Source organism: Labrus bergylta, chromosome 11 (assembly GCF_963930695.1).
Source record: "Labrus bergylta chromosome 11, fLabBer1.1, whole genome shotgun sequence".
Classification (NCBI taxonomy): Eukaryota; Metazoa; Chordata; class Actinopteri; order Labriformes; family Labridae; genus Labrus; species Labrus bergylta.
In genome coordinates this window covers 23,177,651-23,192,733 of record NC_089205.1, presented here as the reverse complement: position 1 = coordinate 23,192,733, position 15,083 = coordinate 23,177,651, and the positions used below count along the sequence as shown (strand labels likewise).

Below are 15,083 nucleotides of genomic sequence, written 5' to 3'. Positions count from 1 at the left end.
TAAAGTCAATACTGCAGCTCGAGCTTGTGTCGTCGCTTGAGAATAGCTGATAGGGAATCTGACATAAATGCGCAGATTGTGTTACTTAAGGCAGAAAAAGCAGCAATATATTTAAAGGGGGTTGTTCAAGTATATCTTACTTTAGTGAGGCAACTGGGAACTGCATTAGGCCTTCTACAAAAAACACCTTAGAGCTCTGACTCCCATTTATCAAGGCAATTGGCCCAAAGGCTGAGCAGCAGTTAACCATAAATCTAGAAATGTCAGATAAAGCAGCATATAGGCTAACACTTCTATAACAAATTCTGTCTTAGTTAGTTTTGGTGCACGGTGTTCATGTTATAGGCAGGGTAAAGAGGGGAATCATAAAGCTGCACCCAAATGATCTTAACTTCTGCAGCCGGCCTAAAAATGATGAAAGAATCTCTCTCAGACTGGAGTGAGCTAGGTCATGACTGTTTACATATGCTGAGCAATCGGCGAGGATCGCTTTGCATTGATAATCCCCAAATCCTGGTGTAGATTTTTGGGCCTGTATGTGAAACATCAGGCAGAAATAAGAGGATCACGACATGGTGCTGCTCCACAGCCACAGCAGGAAACTCCTAACAGAGCAGAACAGCTTTGTCTCTCTACTGAGTTTTGCAACTTCACATGAATCCAAAATCATCCTGGATCCATTGCCGTTGTCATAAAACAACAATGTCAGGAGGGAGGACTAGCAGGGACAGTTATCAATACGTGCAAAAAAATATTGATTCAAGGCAGCATATGAAATGAAGACCTGACGAATGTATGCATGATGTTTCTGAGTCTACATCCAGGAAGCCCTCAATTGGCGGTGGAGGGGGGGTTTGCTTGTAAAGAGCGCCATCTGGTGGTTACAGGCTGGAACATGCAGAATCAGATTATTTTAATGTTCGGGTGGAGCAACGAGAGGAGACAACTGCGCGGAATTGTGGGCTGGACATCCGCATGTGTTTTACGCGCGCACGGATGTGTGTGAATGTGTTTGTCCTTTGCAACACACACACACACACACACACACACACACACACACACACACACACACACACACACACACACACACACACACACACCATCTGTCAGAAGTTTGAGACTCAAGGAAGTGTTTCATGCGACTTTTTGTCAGGAGCCGAGCTGCTTTGCCGAAAGAAGACGCATCATCGGGGGTTTATTAAAGAAGGTAAGTGGTTCAAAGTTTGGATCATTTACTTTTATTTTTATTTTTTTATTGTATGCTCGCTTCTTAATCGTTGCCACGTTGATCTGGCAATACAAGTTTGTATACGTGGGGGAAACAACAATAGCGTGGACTCAGTCATGTGTATCCTACAGAAAGGAGAGAGTTTGCGCACATGGTGTAAAAAGGAAGGACTTGCGCGGCTGATGCAACGAGCTGATACTGATACACTTTTCTCACCAGCACACTTTAAAGTAGCTGCACAGATCCACACTGATGAAACACTTGTTTGGAAGGGAACTTTGTTAAGAGTTTGGGGAGTTTTGTGTTCACAATTTGAAAAAAAAGCAGAAACATTGCCTTTTATAGCGCCACGGAGTGTCGAGAAGAAGGGGGGGTGTGGGTGCGTGGGTGTGTGTGTGCGTGTGTGTGTGGTGGGGGAGAGGGGGGGTGTGTGTGAACTTAAATGAACCCGCAGAGAGGAACAAATCAGTCCCTCTCACACATCTGTATCACTGAAGTTTCCGTGGCTTATATTGTAAGAAACAGATCACGAGACGGCATGATGAACACTGGAAACCTTTTAATGTTTAATTTGATTTAAACCGTGAAACTGCATTTTGTTCCTATTTTTTAGTGGTGAATGTTTTATTTATCTCAACTTGCTGCTTAATTACTGTAAATATCGGTTGATCGCACGGTCACTGATGTGCATTTTGGCACAATGTGTGCAGTGATATTTGAGGAATCCGTCAACCTCTTTATGGAAAGAGAAGTTTAGCAACAATAATACAGAGAAAAGAAGAGAGAAACTAAATAAGTGGTATTTTGCGTCATTACATTGTCCTCATGTTCACAGATGTGGTCACATAAAATACATAACACAGTATATTGATCATTTCCAGAGAGAAATGTTATTCTGCATACGTTTCATTGTTTTGTGCTTTCATTGTGTTTCTTTGGGTTCAGTTAAGTCTCCTCATGTTATATTCCTAATGTGCCCATCACGGGTGTTTTCAAAAAGTCTGCATTCACTTTGAAGAGGAGGAACAGTTTCTTGTCAGGATTTGACTTCGACATGCTTTCAGGATAATGCTTGGGATGGGTTTTTTTTTCTCTTGCAGTTTTAGAGCATGAAAACTGGATGTTGACAGTTGGCTATTAAAACATTTAGTTTGGAAACATGAGTGTTGGTAAAAGGCTTCAAAAACAGGAATATCAGTTTTTGATCATTTGTTTATATTTTTTCGGTGTCCAGGGTTCCTCCTGTGCTCTTCCATCAGTAATCACAGACTCTGAAGTGACTCAAATAAAACATAGGAAGATGTTTTAGGATCCTGTAATGATCCCTGTTTATTTTCGAAGAGAAAACTTGTTTCTGAAATGTTCTCCAGTGATGCATGAGAATGACTTCTAAAACATGCAAACAAACTCAAATATGTCTCTGAGCATTTTGAACATGCAGTTTGATCACCTGCCCCAAAAATCTGAACGTATATTCCTTTATTGAAATAACATTACAGACTACATGTCAGGCAGAGGTCACACATTCAACGTAGACTGATGAAGATGTCTGCAAACCAGAAACATCTTTATTTTTAACACATGTGTGAAGATACAGTTCCTGAAATAACAGATGCACATGTGAATGAATTGTTACTGATTGTTAGTGAAGTGCACACTGTGTTTAATGTCACTCTGCTGTTTGTGCCTCAGCATGAAGTCAAACCACGAGACGGGACAGAACGTAAACAGAGAGAAGTCGACAAGGTCACATCAGCCGAGCTCCAACAGGACGACTGTTTGTGACATGGCACCCCGCCTTAAAGCCAGGGTGTCAAAATCTCCCAATCCACATCATGGATGGTACTATTATTGGCTGTACTGTTAAGTGTGTGTGGCATGGTACAATATACACACGTCATAACGGTTATCATATGACAGTTAACAAAATGACAGAAATACTGTGCTGATATTGAGGACGCTAACAAAGTGCAGGGCGTGATCGTCCCCTGATAAACAATTAGAAATAATCCATTAGATCAATGGATGTGTATGTCATGGTACACGGTTACAGTAACTGTTAACTGTTAAAACACTTATATTCACAACACAATCAAAAGTGTCATAAAAGACATTTATATAGTGAGTGATTTTGGGTCATTCTACATTAATTCAGTTTTCTTGCACAAAGGGAATGAAAATGTGGTGTTCATATCTCGGTAAAGCTGTTGCATTTATTAATGGATGTCTGCTGTTGTTTTGTTTTGTCCTTTAATGTAACAAGGTCGACACGGCCTAAATCCCTTGAAAGGAAAGTTTGTTTGGCTTGTGCAAGCTGTCGTTTTAATGATCGTGCTCACATGGCACTTTTTTTTTTTTTTTTTTGCTCCGTCCCCAGTTACACCACCAGGGCAGGTGGGCTTTTTGTAGTGCTGCTAAATACCCTCTGCATGCCAAGTGGGAGCCCTGAGGTCCCTGAACCGGCTCTCTGCTTGTCGCCGTCTTTTAAAATTCATGCTTGGAAAGTTGTAATTAAAGACAGTCGGCATGCTTCTCTCAAATACGTGGTCAGAGAAATGTCAGGTTGCATACTAGGACCCTTTGGATAATGTGTTCACTCAGGCACAGGTGGCTCTGCAGGTGTCTTTGTCGGTTGTAATTTCATGGAGGAAGCATTTGCAGGAGATTTTTAAATTCAGCCAACAAAGATACGCATTATGCACGTCCGGTATTATAACATGACAGTCAGTCATGTGCAAGTCAACTACCTTTAAAGGATATAATGTTTATGTTTATTTTCAACAGTATTTTCCATTGAGATGATCCCTGGAAAAAAAAATTGTAGCTACATACAAAATGTTTGTCTAACATGAAAATATTGTCATCTATGCCAGCATCACTCACATCAGAGCTTGTATCCTGGTTGTTTGAGATGTTTAGTAGACTAAGACTTTTCATGTGTTCTAAAATATTTGTCCTACAATGAGCCTGTTGTCTCCTCCTTGACTATAAACAATGTCACAGCTCGCATAAAAGGCATCTGAAGGAGAAAAACTATTTCCCTGTAGGCCAAATAGTGACGAGCATGTGACTGACTGCTATTCCAAACTCACCGGCATGACCGGTGTTGTGTCGGCTTCACTGATTGGCTGAGAGGAGGGCAGGGTCCTCTCCTGCCTACCTTCCTTTTTTAGTTCAGACGCAGCATGTCGGATCTCGTGCCTGCTCATTATGCTCCTACATCTTCTCACCCTTTGTTCCCGGCGGCAATTTAACAAATGTTGATGTTTGTGTAACATGTAAGGGCATGTTTTCATGCCTTACTTTTGTTCACTTTTCTGACTGATTTGAGAAGTACACATTAGTTGGTGTCCCTCTGGGTTTGATGTTTACATACGTCGGCAATGCCTGTTTTGTCTTCCGCAATCTGGTCTCATCCACATGTTAGTCCAATGAAATGTCTGCCTCCAACTCTCCAGGTCATTGTAACCCAGATAGACAACACAAAGCTGTTCAAATACAGATCTTGGCTCCTCGAGTATTACATCCTGGTGTGGAGTGGGAACAAGTTGCGACTGATATCGTCACATTTGATCACAGTTCCCGACAAAGAACAATTCACATTCTTATTTTTGATATCTTTTAATACTTATTTACTTTGTAGTTAATATTATATTGTGTTTAAAATTGCTAATATTGTGTTTTTTACTCATATTGTGTGTTTGGATAACCTGCTGCTGTAACGCCACAATTTCCCAGTTTGGGATCAATAAAGTAATTCTATTCTATTCTATTCTATTCTAATTATTAGCGCCCTAATTCTCATAACAGATCTTTGTATTTTTGAACATTAAAGAGCGTAAAACCAGGTGATTGTTCTTTAGCGTTCTTGTATTCTTGATTTTGCTGTTTAATGAGAAACCTTGCCAGCCAGACAGTGTGATTGGAATGGGGTCACAGTATGGCTGTCATCACAGCTGCTCTCCACAAAGCGTCTTAAGCCCTGAGGCCATGTGATGTGTCACTGTTCTATTTGTGAGCTCAACACCTGAATGGTTTGTACACTACGAGGCGTCTGCGTCACGTGTCAAACCAGCGCTTGTAAACGTCTCCCGGCTCCGTTCATCTGAAGCAGACTGGAATCAGTCCACCGACACAGCTGCACCGAGGAAGAGCTGGTGGACTGGATTATAAGCTAAAAGAAGAGAGACTGTGTTTTTGTGTGAAGACAGTAGATCCTGTCTGGTTTAGTGTTGTGACAGTGAGTATTGTTGGGGCAGGTCTATATCTGCCCCGTCTGTGTTTCTGGGGAGGAGGCTTTGAAATTTGATCTTGGATTGGCCTGCAGACTTACCAACTATCACAGTGTAATTGTCTGGTAGGTGTTATGAAAGGAATCGCAACATCGTGATTTTGTTTACCCCTTTGTGTTTCGTCATACAATCAACAGTCGATTCCTGCATTATTCTATATTGCAATGTCATACAACCTAGTTTAGCATATGGTCATTTGATGGAGAAAAAGTCAAGAACAACTTTATATCTCAGGGAGTCTCATCTGTGGAAGGTGAAACAGAGTGCTTCTACTTCATGCACTCTCTTGTCAGAAAAACATTTTTCTTCACAACTGATTATAGTTACAGTAATGAGAAGCTTGAGGACGTGATTGGTATCTTAGCTATTGCACCTTTTCTAAACTTACAAATGTATGACACTATACATATAGATAGAATATAGAATTACTTTATTGATCCCAAACTGGGAAATTGTGGCGTTACAGCAGCAGTTTGTCCAAACAGACAATTTGAGCAAAAAACACAATATTAGCAAATTGGATAAGGTAAGTAAAGAAAAAAAAACTGCTGTTATCCAGAAGGAAAATTCTACTTCATGTCAAATTGAAAGATAAAATACGACATTGGGATGTCAACTCATAACGTGTTAGTCTTCTCTTGGCTGTGCTGATTTTATGCAATGCTAGTTTTGCAAATTCAGAACTTTAGTTCTTACCTGTGAGGGGGCTGCACTTCGGGCCACTCATTTAAAATGCAGTGTATATTAAATAATTCAAGTGTTAATGTAAGTGAATCTTGCAAAAGGACATTTTGTAGAAGTCTTTGAGTTCCAGCCAATGCTAACAGCAGGTAATATGTTCTACATGCTGTTAACTTAAAGGATGAGCTGTGCCAACATCCAGACAACTGTCCTTGCACTTAGCAGACAAAGTAGGTATGTTACCATTAAGGTTGTCGTGATACAAGACTATATAAAAACCTGTTTCATTACCACATCAACAAAAATGCAAGTCCTTGGCACCCTCTATTGGATAAATGTCTCAGACCAAATATTGCAGGCACACTCCTTCACACTGTCTAAATAGTACAAACAGGTTGGCAGTGTTCTCACTCTTTTGATCACGGCAAGTTTTGTTTAAAAAAATACGACAGGATCTGAAGTTAAGTTAAAGCTTCTGTACTTGTTGATACTATTGATCGTTTTAAAACAAACGTGGTATTAGTGTTAAAAACACGATTGAATTTCCGTACACCGGTGCCTAAAAACGAGGAGCTAATTTTATGTTTACTTGAATTTTTGACATGACAGAATGTTTTTTTAAGATAATATACAAAGATATCTGACTTTTAAAGTCCCTGTCTGTGTGTCCTGATAAAAGTTTTAACAAGCTTGTTGCGTAATCTGCCCCTCATGTTGGTATAGAAGCAGTCAAAAACTGAAATCCCCTTTTAGCTGGAATGACTTCTTAGACTCTTGCTCGTTATATTGGGTTTCTATAAAGCTGTAAAATACCACAGTAGCATTGTTCTATGTATTTTAGTTTGAGACACTTTGCTAATGTTCATAGCTACAGTTTGTCCTGCATCACTGAACAGGAAGTGCAGGTCTTACTATCAATGCCAAAGTTATGTCACCAAACCATCCAACCAACGTCAAATCAAAGGATTGCAAAGAACAGGATTTGACTTGTTACGGGAGTGAGGCAACACATTTGACTTACTTATTCCCTTTTTGTGTTTACAAATGCAGATGAATCTAATGCTCCTGTCTTTCCTGTCTTCTCTTGTCAACAGGTAACTTCTCTTCTGTAGAGTTTGTCTTTTTTCAGCCAGCATGATTCTGGCCGCATTGAAGGACATTGGGAAGCAGCTCCTGCGGGTGAAGGTTGTGGACTGTAACACAGAGGATTCCCGCTTGTCTCGATGCCTCAACACGTTTGATCTGGTGGCTCTGGGTGTGGGGAGCACCTTGGGAGCTGGAGTCTACATCCTGGCTGGAGCTGTAGCCAGGGACAGCTCTGGTCCCGCCATTGTCCTCTCCTTCCTCATCGCTGCCCTCGCCTCGGTTCTGGCTGGTTTGTGCTACGCCGAGTTTGGAGCTCGTGTCCCCAAGACTGGCTCGGCTTACCTCTACAGCTATGTGACCGTGGGAGAGCTGTGGGCCTTCATCACAGGCTGGAACCTCATCCTGTCTTATGTGATCGGTGAGACTCATTAAATGGAGAAGAAAATGAGTTGAATGCTTCACCTGATATTATTTGGTTTTCATGAATACTTTACTTTGCACAGGAACTTCAAGTGTGGCCAGAGCTTGGAGCGCGACCTTTGATGAGCTGATTGGACGACAGATCGAGGCGTTTTGCAGACAACACATGACCATGAACGCCCCGGGTATCCTTGCAGAGTACCCAGACATATTTGCTGTCTTCATCATTATCTCTCTGACAGGTGAGGGCCGTCTCAGGGTGGTGGGCGGTTCATTGAAACATTAAAAATGTTTTCCTAATCGTTTCTTTAAACTGCTTGCAGGACTGCTTGCATTTGGAGTGAAGGAGTCGGCCTTGGTAAATAAAGTCTTCACCTGCATCAATGTGCTGGTGCTGCTGTTTGTGATCGTCTCTGGCTTGGTCAAAGGAAACATAAAAAACTGGAGCTTGAACCCTGATGAAATCCTCAATGCCACTAGCAACTCCAGCCTCAAGTGGGTGAAAGGAGCAGCTTATTCCCCAAATGTCAAAAGTTTCTCTTGACTTTGTTTACAATAAAGCAGATATTTGCTCCCTTTTTTTCTTGCAGCATGTCTAAACCTTTACCAACCAAAGAAAGTCTCGGTGAGGGTGGCTTCACGCCGTTTGGCTGGTCTGGAGTGCTCTCTGGTGCTGCCACCTGTTTTTATGCCTTTGTGGGGTTTGACTGCATTGCCACTACAGGTGAGAAAGAAAAACTTAAGAAAACAAGATTATAATCAACACACATGATTCTTGCTCTCTGACAATCGTGGTGATGTTTCCTCTCCAGGAGAAGAAGTGAAGAATCCTCAGAGGGCCATTCCTATCGGGATAGTGGCCTCTCTCCTGATCTGTTTTGTGGCGTACTTCGGTGTGTCGGCGGCTCTCACCGTGATGATGCCGTACTACCTGCTGGACAAGAACAGTCCTCTGCCCGTGGCCTTTAAGTACGTGGGCTGGGAGGGAGCCACTTATGCAGTGGCCATCGGCTCTTTATGTGCTCTGTCGACCAGGTAAGAGGCTCTCTGCTGCCTCTCAGCACGAGAAGTGGTGGAGCGCTTTTAATGTTCGCATGCTTTTTTTTTTGTGGGGGGGGGGGGGATGAACAAGTCCACTGCAAAAAGAACTTTATTATTGTCATCATAATGATATATGTGTTTGAGTTAGTGCTTCCATTAAAGGGGAAGACTTATAAAAGTGCTTGTGTAAGACTTGACATACATGCAGGTGCCCCGTGGTGTTTTCTTGTAAACAAACAAAGTTCTCGTTTACAGCGTTACTCAGCAAAACACATTGTGTATCCCCGAGGTCTTAGATAGTCATTGAATACATTTACTCTCACATAAAACATTTGCAAATCGGATTTCTCTCAAAATGAGACCATTTCCTTTCTACATGCTCGTAGCCCTCCCTGCAGTCTTTGCTGTGTTTCATGGTGTGTTACTGCCACCTATGGATCAATGATAGAGTTTCAAACTACCGACTAGAATAGAAATAAATAAACCTGCATGTAGTAAGCAGAAGTCCAAACCCCACAGGGTTTCTTTTATACAGTTTTATATCATTTTTGACCCAAAATGTGGAACCAAAATATGAATTGAGGACATTTTTGCATGTTTTATATTTGTAAAGTGTATTCCAGCAGCTTTATAAGTTCAGTGTTCACTGAATATTGAATAGCAAAACTAAATTGCAGTGACTGCCCTAAGATGGCCAAGATTGTTAACACTGCTGTCTAATTTTGATGAAGTCTGAGGCTAATAAAAATAATAAAACAATAACATCTTACACAGAGGTGTGCTTTATCTTCGTTTTACCAGTCAGTCTCTTGTCATTTTTCTAACTGCGTGCATTCACCTGCACGGCATGCTTTCCTCTCTCTTTCCCCTACTAGCTTACTAGGCTCCATGTTCCCAATGCCCAGGGTGATCTGGGCCATGGCAGAGGACGGCCTGCTCTTCAAAAGTTTGGCTAAAATCAGCTCCAGAACCAAAACCCCTCTAACAGCTACTGTAACATCAGGTGTTGTGGCAGGTGAGGTTGGAAGCTAAATCACTAATTGGTTTGGGTTTCTGTCTGAGGAACCCTGAAGGACACTCTTGGTGCACAAAGCCTCAACATAAGCATTCAACAAGAACCGTGATAAATCATTCTGCAATCTGCGTGAAGATAATCCTTTGAATTACATTTTATTTCACAATGTTCACCTCGGAAGAACAAACCCAGTGCATTGGACTGTGGCTGGCTGCAGTTGAGGCCTTGTGTGAAACCAGAGTTGAAAAAGTGTTCTTAAAGTTAAAAAAGAAAAAATGTCTGCCCCCTCCTCCTTCTTCCTTCATCCTCGGCTTAGTCTCCTTGGCTCCATGTTTCCTCTTCCTCGCATTATCTTTGCTATGGCTCGCGATGGTCTGCTCTTCTCGTTTCTGGCGCGTGTCAGCGAGAGGAAGACTCCCACCATCTCCACCTTTGTGGCCGGGCTTTTGTCTGGTAGGTGGCTAAGCAGAGGCCAGAAGCAACACTACCCCCTTGTGGAAGGAGGATGGTAGCAAAAAATAACGTATATCTTAAGGAGCTGTCATGAATATTTTGAAAATGTTTTAAAATAATTCTAAAGTACATTATCTTCATTGTGACTCTTCTTTATTTATTTTGAACTTGTTTTTGTTTGTTTTAAGTTTAAAGGAGTTAGTCATCTTGCTGACTCACTTTGTTTTTCCTCCTGTGTGTCCTGCAGCTATCATGGCTTTCCTATTTGACTTGAAGGACCTGGTTGACCTCATGTCCATCGGCACTTTGCTGGCCTACACTCTGGTGGCTGCCTGTGTGCTGGTCCTCAGGTAGTGTTCTTCCCATCAACTCAAAGGTTGTCAGGACACTAGTGGATTGAGGAGATGAAAAAGACCACAACATTTGAAGTCAGAGGCTCGTCTGTGTCAAAGTGCTTTTAGCACCAAACAGCTTCAGGATCTGGAGTTAAACCCTCGACCGATGACAGAAGGACAGAAGCTTTCATACATAGGGCGCCTGCTCTACCAACTGTACTAAACCAGCGCCCCTTATTTACTTTTTATATTATAAATAATGAATGCATGTTAGACTACAATTATTGAATGTGCTAATAATTTGTAGCATAGTCCCATTTCTTCAGGCCCTCATAATGAATAGGCTGCAGTGTGATGATGTTAAAAAAAACTCTGCTTGTGTGTCAGAAGTCTTGGAAGTCTTTTTTGAATCAGATATTTGGTCCGCAGGTACCAGCCTGAACAGCCCAGAGCGGCCTATGAGATGGCCAACACTCAGGATGACCCTGAAACGGAGTCTTTCAACGAGGGGAAGATGGACATGTTGCCACAACCAGACGATCACTTCACCATCAAGAACCTCCTCAGCCCCTCAAACACAGAGCCGTCCCCTCTGTCCGGGTTTGCGGTCAACATTTGCACCAGTATCATCGGTAAGATACTCGCAGAGTCCACACACCGCTGCATGATTCACCTGGTTACTGAACATCATCTGATAACTTCTGGTTCTCCCCTGCAGGAGTGTTGGTGTGTGTGTTTAGTATTGTAGCTGTCCATGGAGGTCTGGCAGTCTGGTCTCTGTTTGTCATCACTTTGATCCTGGTGGTCTGTATGATTCTCACCTTCATCGTGTGGAGACAGCCGCAGAGCAAGACCAAGCTGGCATTCAAGGTAGAGCGTGTTCTTTCACCAAACAGTTTAATTTTAAAGTCATACATACAGTATGAAAATGATCAGAACGTGAGACGTGATGTGACTCTGTAACTCTCATTATCCCCTTTTCTGACACTTGGAGGTTTCTTTAAAAGCTTGTCATTCAATGTAACGGCTGCGATGTGTGAGCTGTAAAACACAGTGAACAGAGGTTCAGAGTTCATTAACTTCTAACCTGCTAAACAGTGACACACACTTAAGCCAAACAACTACAAATGATGTGTACTTACCCTTTATTGTAGACTATTAACAAAGCGCTTGAGTTCATGAAAAAAAACCTGCAGAGTAGTGAAATGTAGAAACAGAACATTTCATCACTTTGATTTCTTTATTTGTTGATTAAATTGGATTCAGTGTAATTGCTTTAAAGAAGAGAAATGAATCTGACACATTGGCTGTCTGGAAAACATGGTTTAAAAACCTCAAATATGTGTCCTGCTTTTGAAGAATTTGACAGCCCTTTCATAGCATCAACATTTCATCTTGCAGTTTCAGAATAGAGCCTCTAACACATTTCTTACTGAAGCCTTGAGTTCTTGCTCCTACATTCGTTTGCTTAGTTGTGAGTTTTGTGAAAACAGGTAGTCGGGGATGATTTCCAAAATGTTTCTGGAACTTTGCTTTTATATTTAAGGTTGAATTGTCTTTACTATTCGTGTATTTACTAACCAAATAGATGCTTTCTGTCCTCTCAGGTTCCCCTGCTGCCCTTCCTCCCAGTCGTTAGCTTGTTCATCAATGTCTATCTGATGATGCAGCTCGACAGAGGAACCTGGATGCGCTTTGCAGTCTGGATGGTTTTTGGTACTTTTTGGATTTTTTCTTCCAATTTGTCAAGTATAATATTTTCTTGACCTTGTTTTATAAATAATTGTGATTTCCACAATGTTTTTTTGTTTTGTTTTCACCATTTGTAGGATTCCTAATCTACTTCACCTATGGTATCCGCAACAGTGCCGAGGCAGTGGTGACCAAGTCTAACAGCTACACACCAGCCTGCACGATAAACAGAGAGCCCATGGCCACGGAGAAGGATGCCTTCATACGCAACTCCCAAAACCCCGATGCAGAGGACGACGATGATGATGATGATGAAGAGTCGTGAGGAAACAGGAGGTTCACTGATTCGTTCTGCAGATCGAACATTGACCTTTGACAAAATGTTTTAAAGAGCTGCAAAGGGGGGGGGGGGGGGTGTATGGAGATCTATGTGTGGTACTGCTATCAGCGCCTTGTGCTGTCTTTTAATTCTGGCCACAAGAGATGTGACCTATGTGGCTTTTTGATCTCGTTAGCCTTTTTAAATTCCAGGTCCAAACTTTTTAAAGACATAAGATTCAACTGAAATCTTAGAACTATTCAGAAGATGCTGTTTTCTTTCTGAACAGTCCTTTTTGAATAATTGACGCGTTGATGTGATTCATTTTACTGAGCACAATGAATTCTTTAAAACCAAAGGCAGAGCGCAAGTAGATTGAACTATTTCTTATCCAGGCCTATGAATTTCAGAAATATATATGCTGTTTATATTTCTTCTTGAGACTTCTTCTCCGAGCTTTTAATTGCTATATTTTACATTTTAGCTATCAACTGTCAACACTATTTATTTTCATCCCAACAAATCCGGACAACTTGAGCAAAAAAAAAAAGATGTAACGGTCTAAAAAAAAAAAAAAAAACGTTCATTTTTTGGTTAATCTCTTCCGTATGTAGATGGCAGATTCTCTGGTTAGTGTTTGTCACTCATGTTGCTTCCTAAAGAGGCACAGTGCTGGCTACTGTGTCCTGAATCCAACGGCGATCATTTTTATCAAATCTAAGTCACTGTATTTCACTCTTTTTATGAATTACATTAATTAAAAATCGGCTACAAAGTATTCTGAAACCAGCTGAGGATGTCCCGGTCTCTTTGGTGCCTTATGTGTAGTTAAGTTTACCTCAAAGGTTGAACTTTGTGTTGAGATAAAAATGTGCTGTACCTGTTCTTTTTTTACACAAACAGTATAACTCGGAAACAGTGCTCTAGATAATCTGGTACAGTTATGTGTTGTCAGGATGTCTTGGTGAGGAAAGGGAGATTTTTCATGCCGCTGGTTTGCTCAGCGCACATTTACAAGACAGACAGTTTTGTCTGTTGGCAAAACGCACCTTGTTAACCAGCAAAAGAGGGGAAAAAAAGCTGCTAATGTGGGCTGATAAAGCGGTGCAGTGGATGTATTATAAGTGCCTGTTTCCCAGATGAATGTTACACCTCTTTAGAGGATGGCTATTGCTCTATCAGCAGCTACTAGAATGAAATGTATCTTTTGTTTGTAGATGGAAATGATTGCATTTTGAAGAACACATTTATGGAAAAATCAACTATTCTCACGTTTAAGTTCACACAGATCTGAATCTGTATAATCAGTAAAGTACGATCAGTTGTGAATATTGATCACCCGAGGTTTCCGTAGTGATGACTCCCTGACAGTTTGCAGTTTCACTAGTGGCTAAACTCAGATCTCATCATCCGTCCATGTGTGTGTGTTAACGACGAACTCAAATGCTGACAGAGTTAAAAAAATGTCTTTACTCAGTTGCTTTTTAAGTGGAAACCCTAAAGAATGAATTGTTTTGCTATTTATGCTCCAATGAGAGGTACTATCAGTGTGAGGTGAAGCCAGATTTTGTTGGATGTAATTGAATAATGAGTCAATCAATGTAGATATTTTAATGACCCTCAGTGGAAGACTCTATAATGATGACTTTGGTACAGGTTACAAATTAAAAATACTGGAAAGCTTTGTGGGTAAGCACAGTTAAGGTGGCGTATTTGTTTGAGAAGATTCCAAAGCAGCAGAAAGTCAATGTTAACCAAATAGTAAAAGATGTTTTTGTTTATCTATCAAGATAAACAAAACACTGCAGATGATAACATCATTTGTTTCTGTTATGAAATGGAGATGCATTATTAGCTTTTTAACAACATGTGATGTCTATATTTGTAAATACAGTTTTGCTTTAAAGTTTCACCTTATGTTACTCTAACCAAAAATCAACCAGCTTACATCCGTTAAATGTTTTGTTGCCAACACCACGGCAAATAAACAACACTAATAACACATATAATGAAGCCGTTCCATTAAGTAGATTTTGGTCAGGTTGAATTTCATCTCAGATTTGGATGTATTACTTACTTCTTTATACCTGCTGAGTTACAATTTGAATGTACGAGGCTTTGTGATATTTTGTCCTGAACAATGTTTTATGGGAACTATTGCATGCTGCACTATTTGAACATTTTACCATTTAAAAAAAACTTAATGAAGATTTCCAAAATAAAATAAATCTGTTACTGTTTTACATCCTGAACAGGTTTACAGTGCGTCATTATGGGAAAGGTCAAACTTCTCACTGTGTGTTGTCTTCACGCTGGTTGTGGTTTACATAGTTTCTTTCGTCCACTTGTAAATAAATGATGCTGAAAGTTCAAGCCACTGACTTTGTGTTTTTGTGACTGAGATATTGAAGGTCTGTATTCCTGTTATTCCTATGTGCTTGAAAAATGAATTATAAGTCAAACGTTAAAACAATTTGGAGTGTCTAACTTGCATTTTTTTTTACAAATTACTGTATTATAT

General features: G+C 40.7%; 1 protein-coding gene across 4 annotated transcripts; it reads left to right on the top strand.

Annotated features, from left to right (window-relative positions):
- The first annotated feature begins 1,016 nt into the window (after positions 1-1,016).
- On the top strand, positions 1,017-14,935 carry LOC109993363 (high affinity cationic amino acid transporter 1). Of its 4 annotated transcripts, none has more exons than XM_065960095.1 (12): positions 1,017-1,207; positions 7,296-7,705; positions 7,791-7,949; positions 8,031-8,202; positions 8,298-8,431; positions 8,520-8,742; positions 10,080-10,216; positions 10,464-10,566; positions 10,981-11,183; positions 11,270-11,421; positions 12,159-12,267; positions 12,381-14,935. In XM_065960095.1, the coding sequence occupies exons 2-12, from the start codon at positions 7,336-7,338 to the stop codon at positions 12,566-12,568; spliced, it is 1,950 nt and encodes a 649-aa protein (XP_065816167.1). In that variant the 5' UTR covers positions 1,017-1,207; positions 7,296-7,335; the 3' UTR covers positions 12,569-14,935. The 4 variants fall into 4 exon arrangements, with proteins under 4 accessions (XP_065816167.1, XP_020501967.1, XP_065816165.1 ...); XM_020646311.3 differs by lacking the exon at positions 10,080-10,216 and adding an exon at positions 9,624-9,763 and having other exon boundaries at positions 1,019-1,207; XM_065960093.1 differs by lacking the exons at positions 1,017-1,207; positions 10,080-10,216 and adding exons at positions 5,325-5,468; positions 9,624-9,763.
- Positions 14,936-15,083: the final 148 nt, after the last annotated feature.